Below are 19,114 nucleotides of genomic sequence, written 5' to 3'. Positions count from 1 at the left end.
CCCCCACTAAGTGCCGAAAAGTCCGATTGATTACGTACAGTGCAATACACATAAGGAGCTGAGGAACAGGCGAGCGCCCCTGTGCTCAGTCTCCCGCCAGGTCCACACTATCAGCCGCATATAGGGAGCGCTAATAAGCTCAGCGGAACTCATTACATGGTACTGTATTTTCAATGGGAAGACACGAATGCGGCGCACAGGGAGACGCCGGCCCTCCCCTTTTCCCTGATTGGTCCGTCCGCAGTCACACACAGCTATCGTCGTTCAGCAGCCAATCCGGCGTCCGGCTGTTCCATTCTTGTTGGCTGCGTATCCACCATCTTTGAACCTGGAAGCTGACGAGCCGCCATATTGCAGCCGGGCACCGGAATGAGAGGAACCGGAGCAGGCAGGGAATGCTGGGGAGGAAGGCAATGTGTGGTGCACACTTCCTGTTTCCTAGCAACAAAAGGAAGTGTTTGTTGTGCAGGGAGATGATATCAATGATCTGGGCTTGATTCCTCGGGCTGGGCCCCTCACCCGCAGGCCCCGGGGCGACACGTAAGGGGCGAGGAGAGCGGCAGCCGGGGCCCCACATACACACACTCACAGGAACTGGGGGCCCCCGACATCCCCGGCACTGCTGGATCCGTACCCATGGTGAGTGACGTCATTGCTGGACTAATATATCAGGTGGCAGGGTCATTATAACTGGACTGATATATCATGCATCACATCATTGTCCCTGCTCTATTATATGATGGATCAGATCATTATACCTGGACTATTATATGATGGATCAGATCATTATACCTGGAGTATTATATGATGGATCAGATCATTATACCTGGAGTATTATATGATGGATCAGATCATTATACCTGGAGTATTATATGATGGTTTAGATCATTATACCTGGAGTATTATATGATGGATCAGATCATTATACCTGGACTATTATATGATGGATCAGATCATTATACCTGGACTATTATATGATGGATCAGATCATTATACCTGGACTATTATATGATGGATCAGATCATTATACCTGGACTATTATATGATGGATCAGATCATTATACCTGGACTATTATATGATGGATCAGATCATTATACCTGGTCTGTATTATACTGAGTCAGATTATTATACCTGGAGTATTATATAAAGGCTGAGATTGTTATACCTGCTCTGTATTATATGCTGGATCCGATCATTATACCTGGAGTATTATATGCTGGATCCGATCATTATACCTAGTCTATATTATACTACGATGGATCAGATGATTATAGCTGGACTATTATATGATGCATCAGGTTGTTGTACCTTGTCTGTTGTATGACGGGGCACGTGATTGTACCTGGTATATTATATGATGGATCCAATTATTATAGCTGGACTATTCTATGACTGGGCATTATACCTGAACTGTTATATGATGACTCAGATCATTATACCTTGATATTATCCAACCCCATTATATAAGGTGGACCTGCTCCCCTATATAACATGGGGTGGGGGGGGTAGTGTAGAGGCTGCAGACAGGAGGTCTTGTACCATGTGGAGGTGGCCCTGGAGGATGCTATGAAGGAGGAGCTGCAGTAGTGCCGTCGGGCAGTGATGAGGGTCTGGGAGTGAGTCCAGTTTTCATGGAGTGATATGTTTGAGATTGATCCCATTCTTCACGTCCGTCCCTAGTCGGTTTCTATAAGGTCAGGTGTCGCTTGGGAGCATGGACTGACTGTGGTCGCCATGATCTACCGATAGTAGCCTGATCAGCTGACAGCCCTCTTTCTCCATCACTGAATTCTCATGCATTGGTGGCTCAGACCATCGTGCATCTTGCCTTTATGGTGGTGACATATCTTCCTGAGTATAAAGGATGGGTCAGCTCTCCCATCGGAAGAGATGGGAGGTGTCCATACGCATCAGATGATCTACTCACTGCGCAAACAGTGGGTTCAGCTGATACATCTAACATGTACCGGGGCCTGTAAGGTACATTCGCCCCCAGTGGTGGTGATGGGACAGCCGAAAGCTGGGGTTAGGGCAGTCTGGCATCCACTCACCTGGTTCCTACAGGAAATTGGCTCCAGTACTAGAGATGAGTAAACTTGCTAAAACCTGAACGCTGCTTTTCTCTCCAGACAGTTGGAGAAGTTGGATGCTGCCCTAAAGGGGTTATCTAGTGCTCCGAAAACATGGCCACTTTCTTCCAGAGACAGCCCCACTCTTGTCTCCAGCTTGGGCAGGGTTTTTCTGCTCAGTTCCATTGAAGTGAATGGAGCTTAAAGGGGTTATCCAGTGCTACAAAAACATGGCCACTTTTCCCCCTACTCTTGTCTCCAGTTTGGGTGGGGTTTTAAAACTCAGTTCCATTGAAGTAAATGGAGCTTAATTGCAAACCACACCTGAACTGGAGACAACAGTAGGGGGAAAAGTGCCCATGTTTTTGTAGCTCTGGATAACCCCTTTAATTGCAAACTGCACTTGAACTGGAGACAAGAGTCGTGTTGTTTCTGAAAGAAAGTGGCCTTGTTTTTGTAGCACTGGATTACCCCTTTAAAGGCTGCCAGGAAATCATGGATACGGTCTGTGACTATCCATGTTTTTCAGGAATCCCCAGGGCTGCATCCAATTTCTCCAGCTGCCAGCAGTTAAACACCGAGCTCTCGAGTTCGGCCACTTCAGGGCCCCTTACCTTACTCTCCATCTGCACCAACAGAAAGGTCCAGAATTCATCACTGATGTGTTTATTGAGGCCTCGAAGGAAAACAAGAAGTTTCCTCCAACTAGTAAATACTTTACAAAGATGTTAGAAGAAGGGGTGGGGGGGTTGGATTCCTGGTCTATGGTGGTAACCAGAGGACTGTCATGGCAGACCTCTCTCAACTTTGGCTTATTATAGTAGACCTCATTCAGTCCTCAGTCCTCAGTGCAGGGAGGAGTTTCCATCCTCCCCATTGGCTCCTGTTACATAATATTATTCAGTGTTAGGCTGCTCTTGTCTTCCGGCATGCAGCACCTGAGGGCAGGGTAACTCCGCAGCCGGGAATGTGCGTGGTGCCGTGTTGAGTGACGGAGGCCTCAGGCACAACGATTGCCTTCATGACATCATTAAAAGATCATTCATAGGTTGTTTTACATTGCAGGTGATTCTCCTTGGCGTACAATTTCATGGGATTATTTTAGGTATGACGGTAGATCAGGTTTCTTCTTTTTTTGGAGTGTTCCTCTTAAATGTAGGGATCCTCAGAAATGAGTGAGGAGTCAGCCACTTGTGTACAGAGGCATCCCGACTTTACAGTAATAGATAGCGCCAGGGGAGAGAAGGATCAGGCATGTTGGATTTCCACTACCCAATTCTCCTTTCTGGGATAAGTCATCCAAGGAATCTGGCAGCGGCTTGTCCCTTTTTCTTTCCATCCTTTTAGCCATGCCAAACGTTCACATGTATGTAATATGGAAGGGGCACCTCTCGATTAAAGATGACTGTGCACTTTGAATAGCTGGATGAGAGAGAGCAGTAAGTTGCTGCCAGATTCTTTTGAAATCGCCATGACTAAAGGGCTTATTCCACGGGTCGTTAAGAGGAGCAAACGAGCGCTCTCAGCGCTCGTTTGCTCCTTGTTCCCCGCTCGCTGCCGCCGCTATTCAACGCGGCTGCAGTGAGCGGGTGAGTGCGGGAGGGGCGGCAAGGAGGTGGGGGGGGGGGGCTGCCCGGGTGATCGCTGATCGTCCGGGCAGCCCATAGGATACAGCAGCGCCTGCTGCCGATGCTCCTATTCAACGGAGCGACGGCAGCAGATCACTGCTATATCAGTCGCTTGTTTTTTAACATGTTGAAAAACAAGCGACTGCAATAATTAGCCGACATGAACGATGTCTGCTGATCGTTGCACTCTATTCCACGGGACGATTATCGTTCGTAGCGGCCGATATCGTCCGAATACGGACGATAATCGTTCCGTGGAATAGGGCCTTAAGGCTTCTTTCCTTTACTCTTGCCTTCAGGAAAGAGTCATCTGGCTCAATATACATTGGTTGGTCAGTGAGTCCCTCTGAAGTTGGGGTCTCTAGCTACATTAGTGCAATGTGTGCGAACAGTTAAAGCCACATCACTATGGCGGTGTACCCAGCTGTGTGGGTGTTTGGCTCCTCACTATAGATTGTGTTGATCCCAGTACACAATGTGTGGTCTTTCGTGTGAATTAACCCCAGTGGTCACCAGACCCAGACCAGACCACCAGATACAAAACCTATATTAGGGTCTCTGACCAATAATTACCAAATAGGGTTAACTCCATGTAACCAAAACCAAAGAAAAAACCCTAAATCACATGCAAATCATATGCCAAAGCTATTTTCCAAAATGTCAATACTTTATTATTTTATAAATCCCAAACCTATCCCATAAAATTTACATATACACATTAGACACTTAAAAACATGGTGCAGGGGACCATACAGATATCAAACATATTACAATACAACAACAAAAAAAAGGGGAAAGAAAATATAATGGTTTAACAAATAATGGGGATTCCAAATGGCTAGAATCTAATATTTAAAGTGCAATGTGCAACCCATATACATCCGACCTAGTACTGAGTATGGAAAAAAGTATATCTATACATCACATGGCTGAAATTGCCACCAATGAATTAGTTAAACCTCAGACCACTGCCAAACACATGGAATCCCAATCCCCTTTATGATGCGGCCCCTGCACCTCACCCTCCAACGCGTTTCGTAGACCTTTCTCAAGAAGTGGTGAGATGTGCAGAGTTGGGCACACTTTTATATATCCAGTGTTGTCATATAACAGCCTATAATCTGCCGCGATTATAATTACCGGGCGCTCAGACGCCATGCCGCCCCCCTCCGCCGAGACCACGCACTTTAAATATTAGATTCTAGCCATTTGGAATCCCCATTATTTGTTAAACCATTATATTTTCTTTCCCCTTTTTTTTGTTGTTGTATTGTAATATGTTTGATATCTGTATGGTCCCCTGCACCATGTTTTTAAGTGTCTAATGTGTATATGTAAATTTTATGGGATAGGTTTGGGATTTATAAAATAATAAAGTATTGACATTTTGGAAAATAGCTTTGGCATATGATTTGCATGTGATTTAGGGTTTTTGGTTTCAGACCACCAGATACCTGGACATCCTCTTGTCCAGTTTACTGTTTGCTGTGAATTCATTGAATCTGTTTGCGTTTACAGGAAACATGTGCCCACCTGGGGTATAAGTAGTGTAGTGGGGGGGAGGGAAAAGTAAAGCAGGCCCTATGTATTATAGAAAGAAAGGCCATGCAAAATAGCTCACACCAACTTGGGAAGGTGACGTTCCTGAGTCAGTGTATATCTGGTTCAAAGGGATACCAATTTTTTTTTTTTTTTTTTTTTTTTTTTTTTAAGGAGAGCATCAAAAAATGTGTGTAGATTCAAAGGCCATTCCTGATCCCGAAGGAATTCTGGTAAGAAAGGATAAGCAAAATAGCATTTTGGAAGATTGCATTCTTTCAAGTCATTGTCTTACTCCATCTAGAAGTCTTATAACATTGGCAAGGGATATATGCCAAGCCAAGCATTTCTCCCAAAGGAAGGTATATACCCATCTGCAGACAGCTGATCTGGGTATTGCTCTTTAACAATGGGCCTGTCACTAGCAAACACCCTGCTCTGTACTGACAAGGGTCAGTAATGACAAAACCGCTGTCTGCAGATGGGTATATACTTTCCTTTTGGAGAGATGCTTGGCTTGGCGTGTATCCCTTGTCAATGTTCTAAGACTCCTAGATGGAGTAAAACACTGACAAAGAAAAACATTCTCTTCCAAATTGTGAGAACTATTTTGTGTATTCTTTCTTCCCCAAATTCCTAGTGGATCAAGTATGGCCTTTGAGTCTCCATACGTCTTTGATGCTCTCCTTAAGGAGGATTGGGATCTCTTTAAACCCTATATGCATTCTATACAGACCATTTTGCATCCGACCATCTGATGCACATATATATTTCCTGATGTCAGAGGAGCAAAGAGTTGGGCCTGATAGATTTCAGAAGTTAATTTTTTTTTTTTTTTTTTTTAAGGTCCTTTTAGATAGGACTGTCTATGAAATCAAAGAGTGCCGATCGGTCCAGTCAGGATACAAGAACCTTATCCCCATTCAGACTATATTTACACTTGGCTGAGTATGTGGGGAAAGAGAATTGTTTGACTGATAACTACCTAAGACTGTCTGTCTTTTAGGGTGCGTTCACACCTACAGGATCTACAGCAGATTTGACGGTGCACATTTGATGCTGTGTTCAGTTATTTAAATAAAATCTGCTGCGGATCCGGTAAGTGTGAACGTACCCTAATACATATACTTATTCCAGAGCCACCGAGTGCTCCTCGGATGGTCCCAATAGGCCTTGTCTGAACCTATATGTATTCTGCTACGTCAGTAAATTTAATCACTTTGCTGATTTTTTTATTGTGGTTACATCCTGGAGTAAGCAAAAGACTTTTATCGGGATGAGAACTTTGCTGCTATAGAATCATCCTGGGTAATACTATAAAGGCTACACACTGTTAGAGATGAGTAACACGAGTGCTCCCTCCATGCTGCCCTTGTTCTCCTGCATGCCAGTTCTTGAACAGTGTTTAATGCGGTACAGCTGACTATGCATTTACCAAGAATGCAGGTGCCTTCACGCTGGATTTTATACATTGGGTGTGTCCTCCCCTCCTTGGGGTGATATGTTCCCACTAGCAGTAGAGTGGGGTGTATAGCTAGGGTGGGGTCCAGACTTACTGCATTAATCCTGTAATCTCAAAGATCACAAAATACATGTACAGATGGAAATGCACACGGGGAACATATCTACAGGAAAGATGCTTGCAGGTATATAGTATAAACATATATACAGAAAAAATGCTTGAATGTATATAGTACGTATATTATGAACATATCTATGGGAAAGATGGTTGGAGGTGTATAATATGAACATGCTTGGAGATATATAGTACCTGAATTTTTTACCTCTGTTAAGTTCCCTGCTGTTTGTCAGCGTTACTTTAGTCTTTGACCCTGTTTAGAGATTAATCCAAGAAACCCGGTCCTGAGTGTCATGAAAGATGCTCAACCTCTCTCCATAGGATAGGGGATGTAATTAGACTTTATTGGTGACGGTTTAACGGCTGGGACCCCCACCGATCATGAGAATGAGGATCTTATGAGCACCCAGTTTGAATAGTTAATGCCATACTACACGGATCGATCGCAAATGCAAGCAAGCGCCAATTTGCCTGTTACATGGCTCGATAATCGTGCAGCAAGGACTGCATGCACATAGGATCCCCTGTTCTTGTGATTGGTTGAGGTCTCCACTAAATAGACGCTTATTCCCTATCCTATCAGCCATACACATAAAAGCACTGTACTTATCGTAGGGGGAATAACCTGCTGTCTATAGCTTATTTTCCATAGGAGAGAATCTCCAACAGGTCTGCTCCTTCTTTTTCCCTGTTGCTTGCCAGGAAGTCAGAGAGACCTCGTACACATTAGATCAGGGATGGGGAACCTGTGGCCCTCCAGCAGCTGAAAAACTATAGTTTGTGTCATGTTTATACAGCTAAAGCTTTGGCTCTCCATGATGGGATTTGTAGTTTTGCAACCATAGTTTCCCAATTCCTACATAAGATCATTGGGTTTTGCTAACTTTATGTCCAGCTTTGTTTTAGTTTATATGTTTACATTTTTTTTTTTTTTTTTATAATCAAAAATCAAACCAACCTATTTGTATTGTATCTTTACAGGATGAAGATTTAGGAAGTGCCAGTGACCAGACTACACCTGGGCATAAAAGTGATGCCTCCGCCTTGAGACGACACTACAGTTCGAAGTAATCGCCTAAAAATGTAACCAGAACCCAGCTTATCCCATGCTTTGGAAGACCTTACACATTCCAGAATGAACATGGATGATGGGACTGACCAAGCTGATGGCTCCTCAAACCAGAATTTGAAATGCGACCATTGCCCCATGTCTTTCTATGATCTGACTGAGTTAGAAAGTCACCAGGAAAGCCACAAGGAAGATAGACCATATAAATGTAATCAGTGTGATAAGAGTTATCGACATGCCGGCAGCTTGGTCAACCATAAGAAGACTCATCAAATTGGTCTCTACACATGTCTGATCTGTCAGAAAGAGTACTCCAACCCCATGGGCTTAAAAAGTCACTTGCGCACTCACTCAGAGGAAAAACGTTTCAAATGTGAGCAGTGTGGAGAAGCTTTTCGGATGTCACAACAGCTATACAATCATCGGAAGTCATTACATGGCTATTGTTCCACAACCAATGGGGAGAAAATTAGAAGAAACCCCAAGTTTGAAGTGCAGTCCCCAGTATTAGTGGAAAGTAGTAATTTAATGAGTAACTTAGAGAACTATATTGCTGAATCCATGTTGCCTGTGGACTTCCCTCAACTTGTCTCAAAATATTACCCAGAAGAAAAGACTGGTTGTGAGGACCCCACAAGAGAGGATGTTGAAGGACATGAAGTATTCACAGATGAGAAAGATCAGTCCAATGACGATAACATTGAGGAATATCGATACAAGTGTACTCAGTGTGGGAAAGCCTATAAACATGCGGGAAGTCTAGCAAACCACAGGCAGAGTCATATGGTTGGAGTTTACCAGTGTGCAGTTTGTTATAAGGAATTCTCTAACCTCATGGCAATGAAAAACCATTGTCGCCTCCATTCAGACTCAAGAGCACGACGAAGTTGCAAATCCCCACGATCCTCCAGAAAGAGTACTGTTGTCCATAAAGATAAGCCTGATCCACTACAGGTAGAAACATTACAGTCGCCGGAGAATGGAAAAAATCCTCCTTGTTTACCTGAATTATCAGAAAATATCAACTCTAAAGAAGATCGAGAAGCCATCCTCATACCCAACACCTACTACCAAGATGAGCTTGCCTCTCCAGTAAGTCCTCTTACTAAGCCTAATCAAGATGACGTGACTGATGCTTCCTTCAGTTCAGATTCAGTGGTTGAGAATACACAAGAAGATGAAACCCAGGAAAAAGCTAATGACTTTTTAGCTGAACAGCCAGAATATGATGATGCACATGAAGAAGATGCAAAGTCGGGAGATAGACCTTTTAAGTGCCAGGAGTGTGGAAAGACTTACAGGCATGCAGGGAGCCTTATAAATCACAAAAAAACTCACCAAACCGGAGTGTATAGCTGTTCCTTGTGTTCTAAACAGATGTTTAATATGGCTGCCTTAAAAAACCATCTTCGGGCTCACTTTAAGTCCAGAGCAGGGAAGAAGCTGGGAGATGCCTACTTCTCTTCTGTTGGCCTGTCTGATGAACTCTATCAAAACCAAGAAGACTCTTATCAGTGTGAAGTCTGCGATGACATTTCTACTAATGAAAGTGACTTTTTGCAGCATCAGTTACTTCACCAGAAGCAGGAAATACAAGAAATATGTAATGATAAGCAGGTAGAGGAAACTCCTGAATCGGGCACATGGCAAGAAACTCCTCATGGTAGTAGTGACGACTCCGCTTACTCAAGCGGCCCTGGTTTTCCAGACATCAAAATAGAGATGGACAACCTAGCCGTTCAGCAATGGCGTCAGGAGGATTCAGTATCAACTACACATGAAGTTAAGCTGGAAAGCAGAGATGCTGATGTTCAAAATGCTGAAACAAGTTTTGAGCAGCCTCATCCAGAACCAAATGCTGATCCTGAATCATATTTTATGGATGAACACCACCAATCAGATGATCGGCCGTATAAGTGCGACCTCTGTGGCAGAACGTATCGTCACAAAAGTAGCTTAATAAATCATAAGCTAACACACAAAACTGGAGTGTACCAGTGCTCGCTCTGTCCAAAGCAATACTCTAATTTAATGGCCCTAAGAAACCATGTCCGTTTTCACAGTAGATCATATGCAGGAAGAAGGGGCATAGCAGCCAGACGAGGCCGACAGTTTTTTCGAACTAAGTCCAGATTTTTGCAAAATCGGAATTGCCACTCTCTGGGCAGTTCTGTAAAGGTAAATAAAGAAATATCCCTCGAAGCAACCACCAGTAATAGAGGTGTCAAAGAACATTCAGATGAGTCTCAAAATCTTTGCACATGTGGAAAGTCATTTGACTGTTCGGAGCATTTTCTAACGCACAGAAAGAGCTGTCCAAGTGCAATAACAGTATCTCCTGCAAAGATCGCTGTAGAGGCTGAGTGTGAAACTTCTACAACCATAGAGGAAGATCTTTGCAAAGTAAAGGAGCCTGTAGAACACAAACAGAAGGTTGTAGAAGGTTCCCAAAACCATGGAAGAAGAGTTTATGAATGTGACCTTTGCAGTAAGTCATATAGACATTCAGGAAGCCTAATCAACCACAAAAGAACACACCAAACTGGTGACTACATGTGCCCTTATTGCGCCAAACATGTACATAACATGGCTGCCTTAAAAAATCACATTCGAATTCATCACAAAGCTAAAAAAGGACAACAGGGAGAGTTGCATGTTGACCATGCACTTGTATTTCCAGATCTTTCTTACCCACCTGCTGGTAAAGGACTGTACAGTTGTGTCAGCTGTGAAGAGTTGTTCCATACTGAAAACGATTTGCTGGCACATCAAATGGTGCATATATCCCTAGAGGGAAACCAGTGGGATCTTCAGGGCCCCAAGTCCAGCTTACCAGAGATGAATAAAGAGAACACTTTTAGAGGTACTGGGGACTGTGACTGGGACTATTCCAATAACCTCAGTTGCCAAAATGAACATAAACACCTTGACTCTGAGAAGGAAGATGAACAGCCTGAGTACACGTGTGTAGAATGTGGGGAAGTGTATGACCATTTAGATGATTTAAATGACCATAAGCGTAGCCATCAGGCGGGTATATACCAGTGTTCATTTTGCCCCAAAGAATACCCTAACCTCCTTGCTCTGAGAAGTCATTTTGAGACCCACACTAAGCCTCAGACTCTCAGGAATACAAGCTTAGATGGATCTGATGGGAATGAATACATGGATGAACAGCTACCAGCTGATAACCATTATGACTGTGGTCACTGTGGCTTGATTTTTTCTAACGAGGTGGATTTCCATCAACATCAAGTGGCACATGAGAAACAGGTATTGGATGAATCCCTTCCAGTGCTGCATGGTGATGAACAAGTGCCAGAATACTTCTCCATGCATTCTTCAGAAAGAGAGCTATTGAGTAGAATAAAAAGTGAGATAGAGGAAACGGAAAGAAGTGAAGCCAATGATGGCGGATCCCTGCTCTCCCACATCTGTGGATTCTGTGGGAAAACATATGATGATCTAGAGAGCTTGCAGGCTCACAGCTTTAGTCACAGTAATGAAGAAGAAGAAACTGCTGTGAATGAAGACGTCCATCCTAAAATAGAAATAGAGGAGAATCCACAACAACACTGTCCAATATTGAAGGAAGTTGAAGGCACTGGGGCAACCTCTAAAAATGAAGAAAGTCCGGAAAGCCGGCCTTATACGTGTGAACAGTGCGGAAAGACGTATCGTCATGGTGGAAGTTTAGTAAATCATAAAAAGACTCACTTAGTTGGAAATTTCCAGTGTGTAGCTTGTTCTAGACATTATCATAACCTGGCCGCTTATAGAACCCACTTAAGGCACCACCCAAAGTGTAAACAACCAGCAGCTTTCACCAATCAGCAGGAGCGACAAAGCTTACAAGAGGGCTTATATCCTAGTGGGGATGAAAGACCATTGACTTTTTCTTCATCTACCGGATGTCCTATGACAGACGGCCCTGTTGGTCAACACGGTGACAAGAAATGTGCATATTCGTCTATACATGGTTCCATGCCAGATCTTCCCACTGCACAGCGCTACAGCCAAACACCCCTAAATAATAAAAACTCAAGGAGACGATTTTCTAGACGAATTGGTAGGAATAGTGAATACCAGACAAGCAAACTATCTTTGAATAGCGCTGTCAATGTGTCTGACGTAGAAGACAAAAAGGTTCAGGTCTGTGAGTTCTGTGGTAAGGTGTTTGGGGTAAAAGATCTAGCACTACATCTTTCTGGAAATTGTGGTAGTCAAACAACTAAGGATAGGGATGGCCTAGATCACCATAAAGAAGAGGTTCAAGAGATTTCAGTCTTTCAGGACTTTGCTGTTTCACAAAATGTAGGGGAAACTGGATTTTATCGGCGTCCTTTCCGTTGTGAAGTGTGTGGAAGGACCTATAGGCATGCAGGGAGTCTTATTAACCATAAGCAGACTCACAAGACTGGAATCTTTCGCTGTTCCATCTGCCAGAAACGCTTCTTCAATCTAATGGCAATGAAGAACCACAACCGCATCCATTTTGAGCTGAAGAGGCACAAGTGCATAGATTGTGGTAAAGCTTTCCGGTTGCATAAACAACTAGATACCCATCAAAGAATTCACCGGCAAAGGACCTCAGCCAGAAAGCTTGGAAGACGCAACCGCAAAAGCAGATACAGAAGATTTTCTCAAGGGCACCATCAGAAGTCACTAATTCAAGTGTCGGGTGAAGGATCGCCTTTATATGAAGCGAATGATAAAGCCTCTGTTTCCCGTGCAAAAAAGGATCCGGACTCTCGTCCATATCAGTGTGAGGAGTGTGGAAGATCCTACAGGCATGCTGGCAGTTTGTTTAACCATAAGAAAAGCCACAAAACGGGCCAGTACCATTGTTCAATCTGCGACAAAACCTACTCCAATCTTATGGCCCTAAAGAATCATCAGCGCACTCATTATGAAGCGAAAAGACATCCTTGTTCTCAGTGTGGGAAGACTTTTAAGTGGAAGAGACAACTTTCCCGGCACCAACTCATTCATGTTCGTGAGGGATCCACATCTGACCGTGAAATATCCTTGGGAACAGAAGAAGCAAAGAACATAGGTGGCCACCAGGAGAATCATGACACATCCAACATTAATATTGAAGGTATTGCTAAAGATGCAAACAAGATCAGCAATGACCATAGTGAATCCACTTCCCAGTTGAAACATCTATGTGTATCTTGTGGAATAACATTTACAAATTATGATGATTTGAAGTGCCATGTATGCAAAGAAAACGGCACTGATGTATTGGCCTCAAACTGTGTAGTGTCTCCTGGACCACTGTCATCCGAGAACAAAGATGACAGACCCTATCGATGTGACATATGCAGTCGTACCTATCGCCATGCTAGCAGTTTGCACACTCACAAGCGCACACACAAAAGAGGAAATTATAAATGCGTTCTTTGTCAAAAAGAGTTTCTCAACCCCATCTCACTGAAGGCTCATCTGCGCACACACACTGCTGAAAAACGCTTCCAGTGTGTGGATTGCGGGCAAACATTTCGGTCTTCCCAGGAGCTGATCAGTCACAACACAGTCCATAAAGAAAAGAAACTCTTCCATTGTTCAACCTGTAACCGGGGGTTCAGTTGTCAGCTAACCCTTAGACATCACCAACGGACTCATAAACCATTGGCTTCTCAGTCTTCCTTAATAGTTTTGTCAACACAGACTGATAAAATGGCCTCAAAGTCAGGTGTGAAGTTCCAAAATCACAAAGACCAAGGGAACCAAGGTGATCGTAAATACAAATGCAAGCAATGCGGCCGTTCTTACCTCCATGCTGGTAGCCTGTTTAACCACCAGAAAACACATAACATCGGGATCTACAAATGCCCGAACTGCCTCAAGATATACTCCAACCTACTTGCCTTTAAGAATCATCTCCGCATCCACAGATACAGCTGCAAGGAGTGCGGAAAATCTTTCCGTAACTCAAGTGACCTTGTTGCACATTCGAAGATCCACGAAGAAGGATCCTTCACTTGCTCACTCTGCGATAAACATTTTCTTTGCCGTTCAAGTTTTAAACGACATCAGCGGATCCACAGTAACCAGGATGGTGACATCTTAGACTCTCAGCCCGTATCCAATTTTATGGTTGAAGTAACATGACTGTCTTGATGGTGGATCAGTCACCATGTGTAGTATGAAGTCTACACACCAAATACTGAGAAGACTTAAGGATTCCATTTTTTTAAATTATTTTAGCAACCTCAGCAGTGTGCCATTAACCCTTCCCTGTCCAGATGTAGATAATAATCTTAATGGGCAGGCCTATAGAACTGACATGGTACAGGTCTCTCCTTTGTTACATTGCCTTTTTATTTTTCACACAGGACGAAGAGGGGTAGTTTTCCCTTTAAAGATGCACTTCTGACAGAATATAATGGTGCTTTACTGAAACTCTTGACACCATGGTGTCTATTACAGCAATGCGATGTTGCGGCTAGCCCCTCCCTGTAGCTAGATTATCTGTTTACTTCCTCCGCACCATTCCAGGGAGGATTAGGAACTGATAGGACTGAAGTATGTTCTAAGCAATTTGGGGTGGGCTACATGATGGGGCTTAAAACGGGTTTACACATCTGCCAAGCTGTTATCTTTCCTCGAAGCCCAGCACTGTCTAGCAGATGGGTAATATTAATTTATATTGTACAGGGTTCCTTGAACCTGCACGCGGACCGTGTCGGATGGGGAATATACAGATAAAATCATTTAAAAATTCTGTTTCTGTTGTCTTTCTTTGGAGAAGAAATATCGAATTGCTTTCATGTGGTCATCTTCCTCTGGATATAAAGACGTTAACGAGCTTTGTAAAATTGTTGGCAGTCTCGCAATGTTTGGTTTATCGCGTAAAAGGGTGCACATGATTGCTGGATCCAGTACCATTTTATGGAATATGTGCATGTTTCAAATGACAGCAGCACAATGGTAAATGGGGTGGGTGGTTCTAAAGTTTCCAAGACCTTATCAAAGTGTGGATAATTGTTCACAACTAGAGATGAGCGAACCTGGAGCATGCTGGAGTCCATCCGAACCCGAACTTTCGGCATTTGATTAGCGGTGGCTGCTGAAGTTGGATAAAGCCTTAAGGCTATGTGGAAAACATGGATATAGTCATTGGCTGTATCCATGTTTTCCAGACAATGTTGGAGCTTTATCCAAGTTCAGCAGCCTCAGCTAATCAAATCAACCTGAGCATGCAGGATTTGTTTGCCGGTGGTTGGAGAAATTGGATGCAGCCCTATGGAGTTCTGGAAACCATGGATACAGCCATAGGCTGTATCCGGGTTTTTCAGGCAACCTTAGGGCTACATCCAACTTCTTCAGCTACCAGCTTAAGGTTCGTTCATCTCTAGTACAGACTCCAAGATGAGACTTAGTGAGGAATTGCATATCCATTCAAATTAAAACTTGTCTGATATGTAATGTTGAGTAACATTTGGAATTGATTTGCTTTATGTACATGGATTGCTGCAAAACGCTGCATGCAGTAATGTCTGATGTATAATGATTACAGGTGAGGTCTGATTTCACACTGGGCTTTTAGGGTATGTGCACACTGAGTAAATGTTGCGGATAACGCTGCACGGATTCAGCCGCTCGTCCCTGTGCGCTCCATTTTGGCTCTCTGCACGTCTCATAGACTCCATTCTATGGTCAGGCAGATTTCGCTGTTCGCCCAAAGAATTGACATGGAATCCGCGCAGAGTTATCTGTGACATTTACTCAGTATGCTTATAAGCATAAGAGGGTCTGGAGGTGCTTTCACCACCTCCCTATAAAAAGGCCCTCAGAGGCTACTGGATAGTGTACTGCATGGCGGGAGGTCGTTCGCTGAGAGAGGAAGGATGGTAATTTTAATGAATTGGCCACAATCTAGTGGTTTCTTGTGAGTCACATGTGGCTAAGGGTCCTATTAGATGGGCCTATTACACGGCTTGATAATCGTTTGGAGATGTCCATGCAGCCCTAGCTAAACTGTGTTCTTTACCTCTCCATGCTGCTAGTTTTCTTCTGCCCTCTGCTCGCTTCCTGGAGCCACTGCTGTAGCTTCAGAGCTGTCTCTGAACAGACAGGCCACTCAGCTGGAGTGTGGAGAGGTAATGTGTGCAATTTACACAATCGCCATGCATCGCTGCACATAGTGATCGATGGTCGCTGACCATTTGGGAAGGACACACTGTCCCTTCCCGGTGTGATGATGGGGAGGACACGCCTCCTCCTGCTGGTGTGATGATGGGGAGGACTCGCCTCCTCCTGCTGGTGTGATGATGGGGAGGACTCGCCTCCTCCTGCTGGTGTGATGATGGGGAGGACACACCTCCACCTGCTGGTGTGATGATGGGGAGGACTCGCCTCCTCCTGCTGGTGTGATGATGGGGAGGACTCGCCTCCTCCTGCTGGTGTGATGATGGGGAGGACACGCCTCCTCCTGCTGGTGTGATGATGGGGAGGACACGCCTCCTCCTGCTGGTGTGATGATGGGGAGGACTCGCCTCCTCCTGGTGTGATGATGGGGAGGACACGCCTCCTCCTGCTGGTGTGATGATGGGGAGGACTCGCCTCCTCCTGCTGGTGTGATGATGGGGAGGACACGCCTCCTCCTGCTGGTGTGATGATGGGGAGGACACGCCTCCTCCTGTTGGTGTGATGATGGGGAGGACTCTCCTCCTCCTGCTGGTGTGATGATGGGGAGGACTCTCCTCCTCCTGCTGGTGTGATGATGGGGAGGACACGCCTCCTCCTGCTGGTGTGATGATGGGGAGGACACGCCTCCTCCTGCTGGTGTGGTGATGGGGAGGACACGCCTCCTCCTGCTGGTGTGATGATGGGGAGGACACGCCTCCTCCTGCTGGTGTGTTGATGGGGAGGACACTCCTCCTCCTGCTGGTGTGGTGATGGGGAGGACACGTCTCTTCCTGCTGGTGTGGTGATGGGGAGGACACGCCTCCTCCTGCTGGTGTGGTGATGGGAGGACACATTGCCCCCTGCTTGTGTGATGATGGGGAGGACACATTGCCCCCTGCTTGTGTGATGATGGGGAGGACACATTGCCCCCTGCCGGTGTGATGATGGGGAGGACACATTGCCCCCTGCCGGTGTGATGATGGGGAGGACACATTGCCCCCTGCTGGTGTGATGATGGGGAGGACACTTTGTCCCCTTCTAGGAGCCATCACATATGACTGGTCACTCCTGGTTGTGATACATTACCAGCTTTTTTTTGTTTTTATGCTTTACTGTAGTGATTTTTGAAGAATATGCAGATCTTTCCCACAAATGAATGAACAACATAACAATCTCATAGGCTATAGAAAAGTAAGCTGCATGATGATCAGAAGTGATGGTGAACGTTGCTTATTTATTGCTCAGTCTTTACACTCTCTCCATATCCCTAACATTATTGCGTTTTATCTGAACTCTCTGACGTACTTTTAGGAATAATCTGTCTATCCTTGTCCTGTGATGTAAACGTTTAGGTTGGAGAATACTATTGAATATTCGTCTGTAACTCTTTCCTTGCACAATTCCTGCTCTTACTAATTCACTCGTGAATTAGGATAATAACCTGTACAGATTGGGTAATACTCTTAAGGTGTTAGGGTACTATTACATAGAGTGATAATCTTTATTTCTCTGTGAAATTTAAGACAATGATTATCTGAAGGAACGATTATCGACCGATGTCCTTAAACATCAGCCGCCAACCGATTAATGAGCCGTGTATGGGCTTGGTCAATGAGCACCGATTCTAGCGGATTGGTGCTTGCTTAATGTGGAATGTCGGGCCGTGTAATATGGTCCTTACTTCAAACTTTGTCACCTAGAGACTGGGCCGCTATATCCTTAGGGCGCCTTCTAAAGTTTTGCCGGTGCTTGCAGACTAAACAACAATTGTAATAGCCGCACGATTATTAATGTTGCACAGTTCTTAGCCAACTTGTGGGCTTTGTGTCACCTGTCTGTGATATTATTTGGGATTTCGTTGGCTTATTGCTGCTCTATATGTGCACAGGAGATGGGGGGTAATACATTGCTGTGGGACCCTCTGGCTTCTTCCCCCAATAGCCATATGTAGATTATTATTCAGTCTCCAGAGTTGACAGGTTTGTCCCAATTTTATTGGTACCTTGTAGCTGCTAAAGAACAAGGGCTTCAAGGCTAAGGTGAGGCAATGAACACCGACCTAAATATGTATTAAAATTGAGTAAAATGGTTCACTGTACTGATGCCGTGCCTGTTTTTTGGTGGAGCCTTTTCAGGAATGGAGTCATGGCATCATATAACCTGTTCTCGTCGTGTCCCCGGCGCTCATAAAGCGTGAACCAGACAAGTCTTTTTAGAACATTTTATATGGGGACAGGCCTGGCACTACCACAATCTTGAAGTTATAATTCCCAGTAACGGTAATTTTAGTGAGGGACAATTAAAGGGAAAGGTTTTCTATAATCGGATCCACACCCAACAACATTGTGTACAACAGTTACATCTCTCTGACCAAATCCTAGTGAAATTCTATAATAATGACCCTTTCCTGCTGTCCACTATTCCAGGTGTGGCCACTAGAGGTCACAGGAAGACTAGGGAGTTCCCAAGAATGTCCATAATGGCTGGTGTGAAAATCCTGACATAGTCGGTAATGGCTTAGTACGAAGTTATGTGGAATCTGCAACGTACTGACATTTCTGGAGAATGTGCGGCCTGCGAGTTTGTGAGTCCAGGATAGGGACTGGGGGGATGAGGCTAGAAGCATAATCAGAATGTGGATGTATGGCCGGAGACGGGAACGAGAGGAGATCCCGCTCCAGAGGCTCTTTGTTTTAGTCACTTTTCAGCTTGTGCTGTGTACACTGGGGGCAGTTGTCTATATATATATATATATAATATATATATATATATATATATATATATATATATATATATATAATGTGGGGTTATAATAAATGATGGTACCTCTGTTGTACAGCTGGTGGCAGAAAGCACAGGATTATACCTAAAAATACATGATAGGGACTCTCTTCTTCCCTTCCTGGAGTGACCCTATACATGACAAGCGCATTACACTCCCATACTGCCTGTTCACACGATACTGTTTTTGCCCAAAGAATTGACCATTTCTTGGGTGGATTGACCAATTGTCTATTCTTTGGCTGGAATCCGCTAGAGAAATCCCCATAGAAGTCATTGGGGCTTTGAATTTCTGCATTCTGCTCAAATTCC

General features: G+C 44.4%; 1 protein-coding gene across 1 annotated transcript; it reads left to right on the top strand.

The window, feature by feature from the left end:
• The first annotated feature begins 378 nt into the window (after positions 1 to 378).
• ZNF646 (zinc finger protein 646) lies at positions 379 to 14,615 on the top strand. The gene is made up of 2 exons (XM_069984601.1): positions 379 to 639; positions 7,798 to 14,615. The coding sequence occupies exon 2, from the start codon at positions 7,952 to 7,954 to the stop codon at positions 14,000 to 14,002; it is 6,051 nt and encodes a 2,016-aa protein (XP_069840702.1). The 5' UTR covers positions 379 to 639; positions 7,798 to 7,951; the 3' UTR covers positions 14,003 to 14,615.
• The last annotated feature ends 4,499 nt before the right edge of the window (positions 14,616 to 19,114 follow it).

Source organism: Dendropsophus ebraccatus, chromosome 9 (genome assembly GCF_027789765.1).
Source record: "Dendropsophus ebraccatus isolate aDenEbr1 chromosome 9, aDenEbr1.pat, whole genome shotgun sequence".
Lineage (NCBI taxonomy): Eukaryota > Metazoa > Chordata > Amphibia > Anura > Hylidae > Dendropsophus > Dendropsophus ebraccatus.
This window is presented reverse-complemented; position numbering and strand designations above follow the sequence as displayed.